This window comes from Schistocerca nitens, chromosome 8, assembly GCF_023898315.1.
Source record: "Schistocerca nitens isolate TAMUIC-IGC-003100 chromosome 8, iqSchNite1.1, whole genome shotgun sequence".
NCBI lineage: Eukaryota > Metazoa > Arthropoda > Insecta > Orthoptera > Acrididae > Schistocerca > Schistocerca nitens.
Window position 1 is genome coordinate 80,008,983 of NC_064621.1, and position 17,226 is coordinate 80,026,208.

The 17,226-nt window shown below is 39.3% G+C and overlaps 1 protein-coding gene across 1 annotated transcript in view; it reads left to right on the top strand.

The window, feature by feature from the left end:
- Positions 1 to 16,840, top strand: part of LOC126198999 (nuclear exosome regulator NRDE2) — a 162,830-nt gene extending 145,990 nt beyond the window's left edge. The window contains exons 14-16 of the mRNA XM_049935675.1: positions 8,713 to 8,872; positions 14,280 to 14,452; positions 16,122 to 16,840. Coding sequence (XP_049791632.1) covers positions 8,713 to 8,872; positions 14,280 to 14,452; positions 16,122 to 16,289 — 501 coding nt within the window. The 3' untranslated portion in view covers positions 16,290 to 16,840. The remainder of the gene's footprint in view (positions 1 to 8,712; positions 8,873 to 14,279; positions 14,453 to 16,121) is intronic.
- Positions 16,841 to 17,226: the final 386 nt, after the last annotated feature.

Consider the following 17,226-nt stretch of genomic DNA (forward strand, 5'->3'; position numbering starts at 1 on the left):
TCCTGTTTTTTAAATGCACCTTCAGTTGTCAGACATTGGAGGCGGGGTGTTTACAGTGCATACATGTTCCACAGTAATTATTTCTGATCATGTCGCTGTACAAAATGTGTCTTGATAAGTAGTTCAAACACAGTGGTTAATTTATGAGTTACAAAGAATGATTCTGAATCGAGAACAGTTTATCTATTAGATCGAACGAAACAATTTATTTCACACTACAAACAATGCATGTCTGAAAATTTTCCAAATTCCATCAAAATGACAAATAACAGGGTGGCAGCTTGATGGAGAATTGAGAGTTGCTATGGAAACTGAATTTACTGGGAAAGTCAGGGGAATTCCTGGGAGTTCTGAAAGACTTGAGCTACTCATTGATGGAAATAAATGTTCTAAGTAATTATGTTACATATCACTCTGAAATTCTGTTTCAGAAAGAATTGGTTGTGGAGTTTGTATAAAGAAAGATGGAGATGACCTTAAAATTGCTTTAGGCATTAGTGTTTATTTTCTCAATTGCAGTGCTAGCAGACCTCAGTTAATCTTTGTTATTGCTTGTTGGCTCTCAGGCTCCAGGACTGTTTCCCATTAAATGTTTGTTGGTGCGACAGAGTGTTACGTACAAGTGAGAATTTGTCTAGTGGCTGTGAATTCATCGTTCACATCAAAGCAAAGATCCATATTTGAACACACATTTTATAGATCCTTGATGAATATTCAGGCTTTTGAAACTTCCTGGCAGATTAAAACTGTGTGCCCGACCGAGACTCGAACTCGGGACCTTTGCCTTTCGCGGGCAAGTGCTCTACCAACTGAGCTACCGAAGCACGACTCACGCCCGGTACTCACAGCTTTACTTCTGCCAGTACCTCGTCTCCTACCTTCCAAACTTTACAGAAGCTCGCAGGAGAGCTTCTGTAAAGTTTGGAAGGTAGGAGACGAGGTACTGGCAGAAGTAAAGCTGTGAGTACCGGGCGTGAGTCGTGCTTCGGTAGCTCAGTTGGTAGAGCACTTGCCCGCGAAAGGCAAAGGTCCCGAGTTCGAGTCTCGGTTGGGCACACAGTTTTAATCTGCCAGGAAGTTTCATATTAGCGCACACTCCGCTGCAGAGTGAAAATCTCATTCTGGATTCAGGCTTTTGTTCTTTTTTACCAATGTCAGTGCAATGTAGTACTTTGCTGATCGGATGATCCATTTGTTCCCTAATGTTAGATATAACATCTAACTCTCATCACACACATAGGCACAAATCAGATCTGTAACCGCCCGCCCACCCACCCACCCACCCATCCACCCACCCACCCACACACACACACACACACACACACACACACACACACACAAATTACACAAATTATTGCATGCAGAAGCAGAATGGACAAATAGTTGAAAGTTATGAAAAAGATTAATGAACATGTCACACAAAGATCTGATTTGATTGTCAAAAACCAATAATACCTATAGGCTATGAGTATGTTACCCGACAATTATAAAATAACTTTTTCTCTTTCTGTACCACCTATATTTGCATAATGATTGAAGCTAAATACATGATTTGAAATTATGGTCTCAAAGTATCTTACTTACAGTGAAATTACTTTTCAAAATAAATATGTATTTTAACTTTGTAGCTTAGAAAGTACTGGGCAAAGCTAGGTTTTATTCCTATTGTAACTTCAGGTTCAGAGAACATTATTATTCACTATGAAGAATGTGTTTATTGATAAAGATTATGACAATATTAAAAGATGTTGTTGATGGATCAAAAAGTATGGATGTCGTTCTTGGTGCATTAGATTAGCTGACTGTTGTGTCATCTTATGGTGGCTCCATTACTTGTCGAGCAAGGCAGTTAGCTGCTTATAGGGTCTTGGTTATTATTTAATCTCCAGAGTTGTTTAATGATATTGTTGTTGGATCTTTAGGACTTTACAGACACTGTCTTGGCCCTCCTCTGCAACCACGTCAGTTCTTCTGGCTTGCCTGCGGCTTTGTGTAGATATGTGGCTGGAAAGTTGGCTTGAACATTGAAGATTCAGCCTATCACTTTACTCTGTGTTATCTTGAAGTTTTTGTAGCTGCATCTTGGCCACATTTCCCCATATTGCAGAGGCATAGTCCATGACAGGGTATACAAATAGCCAGTAGATCTTAAGGCCACTCTCAATGGATAATGCTGGGATGACATCGATGAATGGGTAGAAAGCCGAAGGCATTGTGAAGTTTTCTTTCTTCTTTCATTGATGTGATGCTGCCACATCATTTTGCCATCCAATAACAGGATCTGACTTTCATCTTCAGAGCAGAGGACACAACTTGTACAATGAGAGGTGTACAATCGCTGGTGCCACAGGGGTCAGTGCTGGACTCTGTTCTGTGCTCTGTTTACACAGTGGAGCTGCCAGCTATGCCAAGTGCGAATAAAACCATATACACTGATGACACCACCCATTATACAAGAAGCAGCAGACTTACATGCAACCAACAGCTGCAAGGAACCTGTACAAGTCTTGAAGGCAGCGCAGCCCATTGGAAATCCATATTTAATGGAACTCACAACAAAAGCCAGTACTACAACTCATCTGGCTATTTGGGGAATAGGTTAAGTGGACTCCAATGGCCAGATACCTTGGGGTTATACTGGACTATTGGTTATTTGTGAGTACTGACCTGATTTATGTGCTGTTAATCATGTAAAGTTGAAAAACAGGACATTGGCCAACCAATAGAACTTTGTGGCTAGTAGATGTGTGGGAAAGTGAAATCAAAGTAATGGTGTAATGTACATTACTGGGCAAACACTATACAGTACTCAGTAAGATTTTCACCTTCAGGATGCCAAAGTGAGTGCTACTGAAAAGACTATGACAATCATGTTTAGTGAGCTTGCAACCCCAATAAAATTCTGTTCACTATTTCTGTACTCTTAATCAAAACGATGGAAAATCCAGGATGGAATGTAACAATATTATGAAAAGGAAAGTTGGTACTCACTATATAGTGCCACTCCCATCATGCATTGGTGCTGCTGCTCACAGTGTGGTTTCAGTGCCTGAGACTGCAGTCGTGTGTGACTTGCATTTGCATGTGTGTATATGTGTCCTCTATTGCTGCTGAAGGCCTTAATGGCCGAAAGCTTAAATTGTGAGACTCTTTTTGTTGTGCCTATCTGTGACTCAGCATCTGTGCTATATGGTGAGTAGCAACTTTCTTTTTCATAATATTGCTAAATTGAAATAATTTCTTTCTCCGGTCCCTAGCAGCTGAATCTCTTACCTTAATTGCTTCACTGGAAACTCAAATCCTTATCTTCCATCTTCTTTGTAAAATGAACCGGAGTAACTGACGTGGCTGTTTTACAGTTGCAGTATTTAAATATCATACTCCTTCGATGATGAACAGTTGTACATCTGCATGCCATTTTTTCAAAATAAATCTTTAATATTATTTTTTTTCTCTTGCTTATTTTGTGCATGTTTATACATATGATAGTGCATAAATATTTGGTCTTTACTGATTAATGAAAATATACTAAATATTCCCATATTAATTATCATTATTTACAATAGGAAGTAGACCGTTTATACATTTTTAGTTTATCTAACTGGAAGGAAAATTAATGTGATTTCTGCTGTTACAAAGATGATGCCAAATAATCTATGTTAGGGGCTTACTGTGTGACTTTAGCTGAATCAAAGCTGAGCTTGAGTCATCCGACAATGTCTTTAATGTTATTCATTTCAGAAAATGACTCGCAGGCATAATGTGGATGAAAATATTATCAAGATAACAAATGCCATCTTCTTTAGACATCTGTATGTTTCTGGAATTGAATTCCATGTTTCCACAATTTTCATGTCAGCATTTTTGCTCATATTTTCTGGCAAATCTTACTACTTTATATATTTTCAATTCTTTTCTTATTTCAATAAATTATTGAGTAGACATTGAGCTAGACTCGAAATCTATCAGCTACATTTCAGTTTCTTCAATTTCCAACCTATCAAATTTAGACGAGTTCAGTTATTGAATGGAGTTACACCTGGATAAATAATAAATATTTGTTTCTGACAACTCTGAACTGAGAAAATCTCAGTGAAAATTCTATGATTGAAGAATGTATTACTGAAGAAAATTCCTCAGTGACTCTTTCGTCCTCTGGCTTTTCGTGTAAAGTGAAATTGCTGGTAATTTTTTTCAAATTTGGATGTACTTGCAGTTTTTGGAAAGAATATTGTTTTTAAATACATGCAGATTAGCCTCAAAAGTGCAAATAAGGTCTATCATAACAACAACTGCTTTGTTTATGCCTTGAATCTTTATGTTCAACTTATTGCAATACTATCACATGTAGGAAAAAGATATCAATTTCGTAAGTGATGTAACCTTCATTAACTGAATATTGCACAATTTTTCTACATTTTTTAAAAAACAGCCTGATTTCTTCCAGGCAATGTACAAATCTTTGAACCATGTTGCCAGCAAACATTGTTATACATCAGTAAGCCATTGTACAACAAGTTCTAACAAGGCTTCAAACTTACTTTTGTTAGAAGCTTGCAGCAATATAAGGTTCACTATTTTTGTGTCTATGGCCATTATATTTGAAAGGGAAGTGAAACTACCATTTACACTCAAGGCTTACTAATGTACAATTCAGCGGAATTGAAGAATGGATTGTCCAGTGTGTATTAGAATAAACTAATATACCCATTTTTGGCACAATATTTGGAGCACCATCAGTAATCATCAAAATGATTTTGCTTCAATCTTTTTTTTTTTAGTAAGCCAATTTTTAACAGCCATACAAATATCTGAGCCCTTAGTAGTTCTTGGCAATGATATTATCACAATCAATTCTTCTTTGTTGTCATTTACAATGCAATATCGAGCAAACACTGGGCAGATTTAGTTACATCTGTAACTTTGTCAAGACACAGTGAAAAATAGGAAGGGGACTTTATGTCCTTTTTTTCCCTGCCAGTTAAGGATTCTGTCTTTTATGGTGTTTCTAGATAAAGCTTTTGGAAACCCTCTGTGTTAAGGGAGGTCGCTACAGGAAGGGCAAAATGTCGCCTTGTGTTAAGTTGTTGAAAAATAACATCACAGAAGCTTTGAAGATAAGGTGCAGCTGTCAGTCTTACCGTGTCAGAAGTGTAATGGACAATGGCCAAATCACCAGCTACGGAAATAAGAGGTGATTGTGTCGGGCAGCCAATGGTACCTCATACCGTCATGCTGCTTGTATGATGCAGGTGAATGCTATCTGGCAATGCCCGTTTCCCTCAGAGCCACCACTGGATGCATCCTGCGTAATGTTGTACGCAGAACTGGCACTCGTCTGAAAGGATGCCGAGGTACCACTGCTGTGTCCCGTGTTGATGTTGACCGGACCACTATCGGCATCCCTCTCTCTGCTGCCATGTTAAGTGTTGTGGCGTAACAAGCTAGCTACGCCACACTGAAGTAGCCGAAAGGGCACGCGTCAACTCACGCCGTCTTGCGTTAAGTCTGAAACAGGATACGTGATGAAAGCTATAAAGAAAAGAACGGAGCTTCTCGTATACTTAACTTTAATTTCTTGTTGTACATTGCTCTTGATAATACAAGTGAGACTCTCTCCAGATATGGTTAATGGCGCCTTGCTAGGTCGTAGCCATGGACTTAGCTGAAGGCTATTCTAACTGTCTCTCGGCAATTGAGAGAAAGCTTCGTACGTGTAGTCGCTAGCAATGTCGTCCGTACAACTGGGGCGAATGCTCGTACGTCTCTCTAGACCTGCCGTGTGGTGGCGCTCGGTCTACGATCACACAGTGGCGACACGCGGGTCTGACATGTACTAATGGACCGCGGCCGATTTAAAGCTACCACCTAGCAAGTGTGGTGTCTAGCGGTGATACCACATTAAGGGAAGCCACAGCAGAATTTGGAATCTTGTTGTGATGCTCCAAATGTCATTGCACTGTCCATACGGATACTTATCTTTTCCTGAGCAAGCGCATTTCTTGACTCAAAAGTATGTGACAGGGCTGTACAGTCCTGTACAGCCGAATGAACAGTGTGCCTGTCATCTCAGTTGTTAGCCACGTTATGTCACTGGCATCCTGCATGGCGCCGCGTATTCCTCACCAGTTTCATGTGGTTGCCTGGGATCCCGACCAGCTCACATTATGACAACTTGCATGTCTGGTAGACTACAGTCCTACTGCTGCTGAATTCTGACACATGCTGGTAGATATTTCTCCTTCTTACACAAGGCACAGTTTGGGCTTCTCACAACCAACCAACATTCAGATGTCCAGCATCGGCAAAAATAAGCCCGTGGGTGAGTCCTCTTGGCATAGTCAGGTACAATGATAAGCCAGAAAAATCTTGGTGTCACATTAAACATAGAGACCTTTGTACCACAGCTAAGAATGTACGAAGACAAGTGAACCTGGTGATGAAATTGGCAGGAAGTATGTGGGCAGCAAACACATCAGTTCCCTGCAGAGCATCCCTTGCATTGGTGTACTCTGCACCAGTGTGGCTGAGCAGTGCTTGTGTGAAGAAAGTTGACATTCGTTTGAATGCAGTGATGAGAATAAGTGGCACAGTCAGGTGTACACCTACATGCCGATTACTAACACCGTCGAACATCAGTCGAGCTCACCTTCGTCGAAAGTTGGCTTTCTGCATCCTTTGCCAGAAAGGCCGTAAAAATGAATCGGTGCCTCTTCACAAAGATTTACTCTCACTGCCTAGGAAACGCCCCAACCCACATGACCAGCATATGAACTAGGATTCCAAATGCTGCCCACTGGATTCAGGTGGGATGTTGAATGAGTGGTAAATAGTGAAAGCCTAGAGCCACGAACTTATTGACAATCCAATGATTAAAGTTCCAGTCTTTCATCATCCTAGGGAGTTATGGGTACAGACCAATACCGCATTTACTCGAATCTAAGCTGCACTCGAATCTAAGCCGCACCTAAAAAATGAAACTCGAAATCAAGGAAAAATAATTTCCCCGAATCTAAGCCGCACCTGGAATTTGAGACTCGAAATTCAAGACGAGAGAAAAGTCTTAGACCACACCTCCAAATCGAAACAAAGTTGGTCCACTGTAACATGAGACACAATTTAGGTCGAATGAATGAAGATACAGCTACAGTAGTTTGGTTCGAGTCATAAGCTTAACAGTTAAGATTTACAAAGTAGCCATTGCTATGTATCAGGCGCTCCGTCCGTATTTATACGGGTACCCTTCCTTTTTCATGTGCTTCGTCTGGTTTGAATCGATTGCTTATTTTGCTTTGATCTGATAAGTGCCATTCTCTTTGTTATAGGTGTTTACGTCACTCTAAGCTGAAACTGCATTATTGTACTGTGTCTTGCATTGTTTGCCACATTCTGATAATGAGTGTTTAGGACCTGTAGCCGCTCGCGGCATGGCTCGCTTTTGTGTGCGCTACCACCGCTTACAATAAAAAAAGGGAGAGGAATTGTCTCATAAGCGAAACAAAGGCAAGAGACTGCTATTTGTTGTTACTTACACTGCTGCTTTCTTTGATAATGATCAACAAGAACCAAATAATATACTCCGTATAATGGAAGATGTTCTGAACGAGAGTTTAGCGAAAATTTTTCTCCGTTTGAAAATCTTTGCAGATGCCTCTTTAGTACATTACATTCTGCACAGAAGTTAGTCATCTTAGATTTAAAAATCTAGTCAGTTGCCGTGCTTCATTTCTGACTATCACTATTCAGCATAAGAATAATACAAAATAAACATGACATGATATGTATATTCTTCCGTGTTTGCTGTTGTCTCACTCTAGTTTCGTAGTTTATTAGGCAGACAGGATTTAAATGAGATAGCAGCAAACACGAAAGAATACGCGGCATTATGTTTACATTCTTCTACCTTTTCTTTTAATTTATTTGCTGATGCAGAGGTTTTGGTGCCAATATTTATCTTTGTGCCTGCAAAGCATGGCTGTGTAGCGCTCATATATTCGACGGCAGAAGTTAGTTGTGGCGGCACCTACCAAAATTTTTCAGAACTTCCGCTTACTTTGCACTCGATTCTAAGCCGCAGGCAGTTTTTTGGATTACAAAAACTGGAAAAAAAGTGCGGCTTAGATTCGAGTAAATACGGTAGATCCCAGATGGGAGAAGGTATGTGCAAATACAACATGCTCAAGGGGGGCTTTTGCACTAACAGTATGTGTGACTGTTGATATTCAGACAATGAGCCAGTTTGTAAATAAGTACTCTAACAAACATTTCCCTGCATCAAGAGTCTACATGGAACATCTGATGAGGCACTCCACAGGATTGAGTCATCCAACATTTGTTTGTAGTCTGGGCCACTGAATGTTTATATAGTGTAAATTTTTACATGTATAAATTATTTTGGTTACATATGTAAAACAATTTTGTTGTTTTAACTGATGCATGTGTTGTTGTTGTTGTTGTTGTTGATGTTGATGATGATGGTGATAATGATAACTGCATAGTCTTATCTTATATGGGAAATGTAGAAGGCATCACTCTTACCTACTTTGCACTGTTATGTCAAACTTGTAATCATTTGCATATCCAAGCTTGTAGTACACTACATACCATTTGGCTTTTGTTGCATACCCTCTTCATGATGTTGCAGTTTATATTTTGTTTCTTCTTTTGCTCCTGAAATTCAGTTTCACTATTTTTAATTTTCTTTTTATACAGAATATTGCAAGTACTGTGAGTGTATCATGGTGTCATCTGACCAACTCATTCGCCAGCTCTGAATCTGTGCTCCCACAAGCATTTCTCATTCTTGATCTGCTGCACAGGCATAATAAAGTTAAAGAAGCAAATATACAAGCATTTCAATTTCTGAGCGTTGGTAAGTAGTTTTTATTTTTGTAAAACATTACATCTCTAGTAGTTAAATATCATTTATCTTCTTTTGCTGTGCTAGTTTGGTTTGTATGGTTGGCTTTCTGACTAGAGGTAGGAATAACTCTAATTTGAAACTAGATGGGATTATATCAGGGATAAAGAGTACTGCTTTTACAAAATTTATTCGCAACAGATGAATTCTTTTGACATCAACTGTATTCAGTATGAAATAGTTATTTTTCTCTCTTGGTAGTTCACAGGTGAGGACAGACCCACAAAGGAACAGAATATGAAAGCAAAGACTAACTTGTCATTGAAGTATCTTGCCTTGCTTTTGTAAGTTTAGAAACATGTGCTATAATGTGTTGTAGGAATCATATTTGAATGAGAAATATACATATTGAATTTTAATCATCTGCTGGCATTGTCTTATTTACATATCACATTTAAGTGATTCTGTGTTTTATCCTTTACTTACATTGTGAAAACTGTTCTTAAAGCTAATGCTGGGTGAAGCAGCTTATGCATGGGAAATAAGAGTAGTTAAATTTTGTAATATGACTGCCTTACTATGTGAGTTTAAAATTAGTTGCGACTTTTGACAGTTCCGCACAGGGCAAATAGGGAGAAGCGTAATTGCCAGCATGTGCCAGTGTGTCAGCCACCAGCAGTAAAGCCACGCCTGCCTATGTTGCGAATGTTAGCGGCCACCAGGCAAACATTCTTTGGCAGTAAAGAACCGTCAGTAATGAACAGAACGGTTAAATCAATGATCTTTTATACATACTCACAGTTATGGCGTAAGTGGAGCGACTGCAAGGGAAGAACCATCACTGCCCTCTTCCTCAGAACTGGTACTGGCACTGACTGCAATTACCAGTTCTTCAATTGTTCTTCCAGCAGTCGTTCATGAATTCACGTCTCCTCAACTACCTTCTTCGTATGGCTGACAACTCGAAACCAATCCTGAGGGGTAATACTTGCAATGGCTTCTTTTGTCAGTGTTTCGACCTCACTGAGCATAAACTTCTTGTTGTTTTGTGACACATTACCTTTCACCTCCACCCATATGTTCTCAGTAGGATTTAAATGTGCACGATATTGAGGAAGCCTGATAACATTATGCCCTTTATCCGCAGCCAGTTCGTCAACCTGATAGTTTGGACTTTTTGACTTGAAAAGTGCTAAAAGTTCCATTAACTCTGCTTGATTCATACCAGGTTCAACTTTATCCGATGGGACATTTCTTTGCATCCAGAGCAAAATATCTGCTTTCCTCCACTGCATTGTCTGGGCTTTATCTATCACAACTGAGTGGTATGGCGCATTGTCCATTACTGTTGTAGTACTTGGAGGAATATTCTGCAGCAGAACATCAGAAAATCACTCCATGAAAACTTGGGCATTAATTTCCTCATGATAGTCACCTTGCTTCCTGGAACGGAACAGCAGTAAACAGTTTGGAATGAAACAACTTGCAGAGCCAATATGGGGGATGGTTATCCTGCCACCCTTGCCTATCGGCACTTTCATCGTTCCTTGTGCTGTGCAATCCATCCACCCTGTTGTCAACACATGACACACATTAACCCACATCTCATCCAACCACACAGTGCCCTCGAACGAAACATTTCTCACTGCACGCAAATATCTGCCTCTCCGTGCCACTATGTCATTTCTCTCAACGATAAATGTCCGAGACAAAAAGTTTTCATGCCAGAAACCAAGCTCGTGTAAACAGTTTTGAAGTATGACCTATTCACACTGAACAGCTCTGCTTCTTTGAGGCTGGAAATAAGTTTATTTAAGGTAGGATATTCCTTGCGCAGACGATAAGCATACACGTGTCCCCAAATTGCATTCTGCTGGAATGCGTCCATCTTCTTGCCAGGAGTTTCTAATAAAGAATGACCTGCTGTTGCTTCTTCACTCATGTCTTCCTTTCTTTCCTTCTCCTAGCCAATTCTTAGCACTGTTGATCAATGAATGTTAAGTGCAGCAGCTGTTCTGTCCACCACTCTTGTAACATCTAAAATCGGACCGCCATTATTGCATTCGAGTTCAAAATAACTGCACACAGAGCACAAAAATTTGCGATCTTGGCCATGGATCGGAATTCCCTTTCTACAGCTTGCTGTCTTCGTAGCCGGTGAACGTGTTCTTGGATGACCTCTTTTTCTGTGAATCTCGTGTTCAGCTGTGCTGCACTGTTATTATCAATGCAAAGCCAATACAAAAACACTTGTTCACAACACTTGAGCACTACAAAACACTTCAAGGACAAAAAATAGCACTTTACAAAGAGAGAGCTTATGGATGCAGAAGCAACTGAAGTGCGACACCACGTAGCACTGTTTATCCCTGGTGCGACAACAGGGTTGCTTTACCAATCAAACCGGTGGCAGCACGATAGGGAAAGCCAGCTTGCTATTGCTGTTATCTGGGCAATGCCGTTGCGTCCCTTCTGGCAAGCCAAATGTCAAAATTTGCAACTAATTTTAAATGCACTATAATAATTAGTTTGTCGCGTAGCCAGAGATAGTACCAATGGTCAGTTGATATAATAGAGAGAAAGCTTGTATGTGCAATTTGTAAACATACATACAACGGACTGTAGTTGATTAACTGTAACAAGTTGCAGTTCTTTATGTCACTCACTCAATAGAAAGGATGTACACTGTCTGACAAAAAAAGTGAAGCAACCAAAAAATATAGTTGAGTGTCAATGTAACACTGTACACAGACACACTTTCAGCTGGTATGTAAGTGATTGTAGTTGCAGTTTTCTTTGACAGCTACAACAGCTGGCAGAGTGAATTACTTTTCATGTCTAATGTTGTTACCAGGTCTATCAGGGTACGTAAGGGACTCGTGTGAGACAGTATTATCGACACCTGACGTAGTTTGAAAGGGACCTCTTTGTGGGTCTCCATTTGGCCAGCTGATCAAAGGGTGCAATATTGAGATGTGTGTGGCATTCAGATATGGCAGTGACTCGATGCTGGACCGAATTGAGAACATGAGGGCAGGCGTACTCATCATCACAATTCCAGTTGAGCAGCATGTATGACCATCACCAGAGAGGATCACTGTGTTTTGCACTGAGCACATCGTAACCCTTTCGCATCTGCACCTGCCGTGTGAGAAAAAGTAATGGATTCTGTGCAACAGTCTGTGTCATTCCTCATCACTGCTTGGAGACTATTATTAGCCGGACAAGGAAATTGCAGTCCCATGTACAGGCTGGCATTAACACAACACAAATGGCTGCATTTGGTATGATGCTGTGACTGGGAAGCATGGATTTCTGATGAATGACATCACATTGTGTTGAGTGATAAATTGTTGTTTTGCACTACCTCAGATGACTGTTGTCGATGAGTATGACATCAAGTTGGGGAGAGGTCCCATGCTTCCAGTGTTCTGGAGAGACACAGTGGTAATACTTCTGGTGTCACGATGTGGTGCACCATCAGGTACGATTTCAGGTCACAGCTGTTAGTGATCGAGGGGTCTTGACAGCACAACAGAACATCATGGGCATTGTGCATCCACATGTGTTACCTGTCATGTGACAGCATTGTCTTGCCTTTTTCGACAGGACAGTGCTCATCTAGATATAGCATGTGCCTCTGAGAACTGTGTGGTGGTGCTGAGGTACTGCTGTGGTCAGCAATATCACGAGATCTGTCCCCAATAGAAAAAGTGTGGAACTAGTTCAGACACCAACTCCATCCCAGTGGCAGTATCCAAGATATCAAAGACCAGTTACAACAATTATATGGGTGAGTCAGGAGGAAAGGTGCATGCTTTGAGGGGTGATAGTATTAGTGATTCTGAACAAAAAACTTCATCTGGACATATGCCCTATTCCTCCTGACTCAGCCTGTATATATATGCCACCAGTACTGTAATGCATCCAGCATTACAGTACACCATCTTCAGGCCCCTGTATAAAGACAACAATGACAACAGCATAAAACACATAATAAAATGGGTGATGTAGATTTTTTAAGAAATCAAGTTATATGTGGTGATAATATGTAGTAAACATATAACAAAACGAAACTGTACAGGAAGTGACATCAAAGTTAAAGATAAATTAAGGAATAAAATGAGAGAACAGTTGCACACTACAAATGTGAAAAAGGGAAAAAATATATCTATGCTTAACATGTAATTTCGACTGCCAATTAGTAGGGTCTTTTTTACTATCCTCTCATTAGTCATTTTACTCATTGCTGAATGTCATTATCTCATTTCCTCATTCATTCTTACGCAGTTGAAACTTCAGACAGATGTCTCCATACACAGCGATTAGGCCTTTCTTAATATGATGTGAAGAGGCAGGCTTGATCCAACCGTCTGTTTGCTGCTCTCCCGTGTGTTCTTGTGCCCTAAATTTTTCCCTGCACAATGGTCTTCTATAAATTATCCCCTTTCCTTCTCAAGATGTGCCAAAGGAACTGGAGGTATCTTTGGCTGACACGAGAAGATAACCTTCTTGTGATTTTAAGTTCTTCTATTATTGAAACATTTGTTCTTTTTTGTGTCCACAGTGCACGTAGCATCCTCTGCCAACAACACATCTTGAAGGCATCAATGCAGCTCTTATCACCACCTTTCACAATCCAGGTCTCGCATCTGTATGAGAATACAGGAAACACCAGTGCTTCTACCAAACTCATCTTCGTTGTCTTGGATTTTGCCCGATTCTGCCATATCTTATTGAGTTCGACCATTGTGGCTCGGCCAAGAATGATTTGTCGTCTTATCTCTTTATCCCACTTTCCTGTGCAATTGATCAGAGAGCCTAGATATACGTAATCAGTCACTATCTCCAGATTCCTTAAGCATCCGTAAGTTGGTTTTGATTGATGCATTGGCAATTCATAACCATTAGTTTGGTTTTTTTCATGTTTATCTCCAGGCCAATGTTTAGACTAATATCTTTCACTCTTGAGAACAGATTACCAAGTTCTTCCTCACTTCCTGCTATGAGTGCGAAGTGTAAATTGTTGATTTTCCTGCTGCCAGTTGAAATCCCACCATCCCAGCCATCCAGCGCTTTCCTGATTGCACACTCCATGTAGATATTGTAGAGCTAAGGTGACAGTATGCCGACCTTGTCTGATGCCATTTATTACATTGAAAAATTTCAAGTATTCACCATCTACATTTATGGTTGTGATATGGCTATTATAAAGACCTTTTAGTAAGGATACTAGGTGTTTTGGAACCCCAGACTCGTTGAACATATGCCTCGACTTGTCCCACATGACAATTTTTTTTCCCTTTAAAACTATGTCAGTGATGATATTATTTGTAATTTTACTGTCTCTTGTCTTATTTATTTAGGTATTTTGGTTATTAAAGCTGACAATTGCATTTCAAAGTGGTATCATTTGCAGGTGGACCTGTGGTAACTGATCCCTGTGAGCAAAATAGATGTCTTGCATTACTGGAACGCCTTCTGGTGGACCAAACGACAAAGCATTGCCCTTTATTATGGCGCCTTAAATTGAAGATACATCCATCAGAAGAGACATTTTATAGGGCAGTTGATGAGTGTCCATGGGTTCGGGTATGACAAATTTATCAGTATTTATTGTTTTTGTCATCTTAATCCATGCATAATCAATTTTTTAAATGAGACGTGTGTGACACACACACACACACACACAAACCTTGTACTTGCTCAGAAAAGATAATGTAATCTTTCTCTGATCTAAATTGTAATTAGTTTAGAAAATATTGAACAGCTTTTCTGTGCAGCTGACCATTAAAATTTCATCATGAAGGCAACATGCAGCCAACATCAAACAGGCACAGAGTACATTCTCAGATAAGCAACTGTGCAACATTTTGGGGTGCAAGAACTTAAAGGAGGTATGAGTAAGCTCATCTAAATTCTGTATGATAATGCCTTGAATTTCCCATTCAGAAACCTCATTTGAATGCAGTTTGTTGTTTGTGAGAAGGTCATGTTATGCCTTGTTAAGAAGGAGAAACATCTAGTAGCATGTGTCGGATTTTGTCTGCAGCAAGACTGCAGTTTATTGTTGTGCAGTATTGCTGATCATGTTAATGAGAACAGTATTGCTGGTCATGTTAATGAGAATCCCATAGCTGTTGTGCTAATATAGGATCAACAGAAGCAATCTCAGTGGCACAGCATGATTAATGTGCGAAAGGACAGATGTATTGTTTGCTTGGCCACACAGAACTTTTCAGCTGTATCACATACATTGTGCAAGGAAATCAGACCGTTTGCAATAAGAGGAGTATCGGCATGGACAGCACGATGACGTCTGAAACACCACAGACTGTAGGCGTGGCAGCCATTATTGTGCCTTCCCTTGATGCTGTAGCAGAGACATGTGCCCAGTGACAACACTGGACCAGGTGTGATGGTACGGAGTGCCGTTGTATATACAACATGATCACTTCTGGTCAACGTAGTCTGACAGAAGCCGTTATATGTGTGATATGTTAAGGATAGTGGCTGTTCGTGAAATGAAGTTCTCATTGATGTTATCTTTCAACAAGATAATGCAAGACTGCATTTTGCCCGTCCTCTTGGGATAGCTTGATACAGGGGGTGTTCGACAGTTACCCTGGCCAATATGTTCTCCAGATCTATCACCCAGTCAAAACATCACTGCGCCATAGTTGCTGTGAGAGGTGGCAGCTGTGAGAAATGTATTTTGCACCCTTTTCCCCCCAAATCACATACAAATTTAATCACACGTTTTTCCTGCTATACTGTAACTATTCTGTATATTCTAATTATTCTATATATGCACAGCAAATAAAATTTAATTATTTGCTATCGATACCAGTGTTCCAATTTTAATGGCCAGAACTGCACTAATTATTTTTGTTTTTCAATAAAATGCCGGCACCAGTCCCACTTTTCATTCTACTTTAAAAACCATGACTGGTTTCAGCCCCCAAGGCCTTTATCCAGGGATACATTCTGAGAGAACACAGAATGAGTGTTAGTCTTTTTGTGTTTCTCAGGACGCCTCATATGTACCACTGGATAATGGCCTTTTGGACCCGAACCAGTCATGGATTTTAAAGTAAATTGAGAAGTGTGACTGGTGCTGGTGTTTTATTCAATACCAATACTGCTGTTGTGAAACCTGCATCACATTCTGACAAGAAACTAATTATATTTGTCACTGTAATATTTTAAAACTATAATATATTTGTTTTTTGTTTTTCATATGTTGTTTTATTTTTTAAAGGACATTTATCTGGATGGAACATTAAGTGTTCCAGAGAAAGCAGATAAACTTCAGACTCTAATGATGGAAAAAGAGTTGCGGTATCATGTTTTACCTGATGAACTTGAAGTTATTCGGTCTGGATTTGAAGCACTTGCTGGTCTAGTAAAACATGAAGTAACTCACTAGTTCAGCTGATCAAGAATCAAGAGTACTCATGAAACTATCAATAGACAATTGATATTTGTACAAAGTCTTTTCTTTGTAAAGTTTTCTATTATTGAGCTGCTCACATTCCTAAAATCAAATGTAATTACATCCAGCAATTATTTATTAAGTCATGTTAATGTAAGAGTAAACATCATATGTAAATAAATTGTTGTTCAAAGAAAATAAAATGGCTGGAAATGACACTGTAAATAAAAAGTTGTACAGATACTTCAAATGCCATGACAGCTGAATGCTACTATGTTTTTGTGAAGACAGTGGCTTGAAATTGTTGGTCCAACTGCTCAATCATCTTCACGTTATGCAATTGGTGTTTCAATGTGTGTTGCCAGCAACTACCACTCTGTACAAAAGGTCTTCTATTGCTCTAGAATTATTTGTACAGGTTGTAATTTAGTATTGTTCAGCAAAATCCATTTACACAAATATATACACTCTTCTCTTTTTCTGAACTCTGATCTTTTTTATTTATTGACTTGTATATGCATAAACCATAAAAAATAAATGTGGAACAATGAATTTTTTATATTGAGGCAAAAACATTGTTTCTCTCAAATATTTTTAATAATTACTTTATCAATAAAATGCTTACTACCAATGTATTACTAAACAGACAGGTAAAAATGATGTTTGTTAAATTACCAAATTTAAAAAAAGTTAACCAGATGAACTGTTTATTACATATCATTTTTTAACTATTTGTGTAATTCAATAACTGAATCATAAACACAGATAATCAAGAATGAGAACAATGACAATCTGGAAGTAGCATCAAATGAGATGTTTGTAAAGCCTTTTCAGGTACGAAGAACCAATAGGGACCCAGAGATGATGCCGTTCCAGTAGAAATTATTAAATCTGGAGAAAAATAATATGAAAAAAAACTTTCAGAATTATG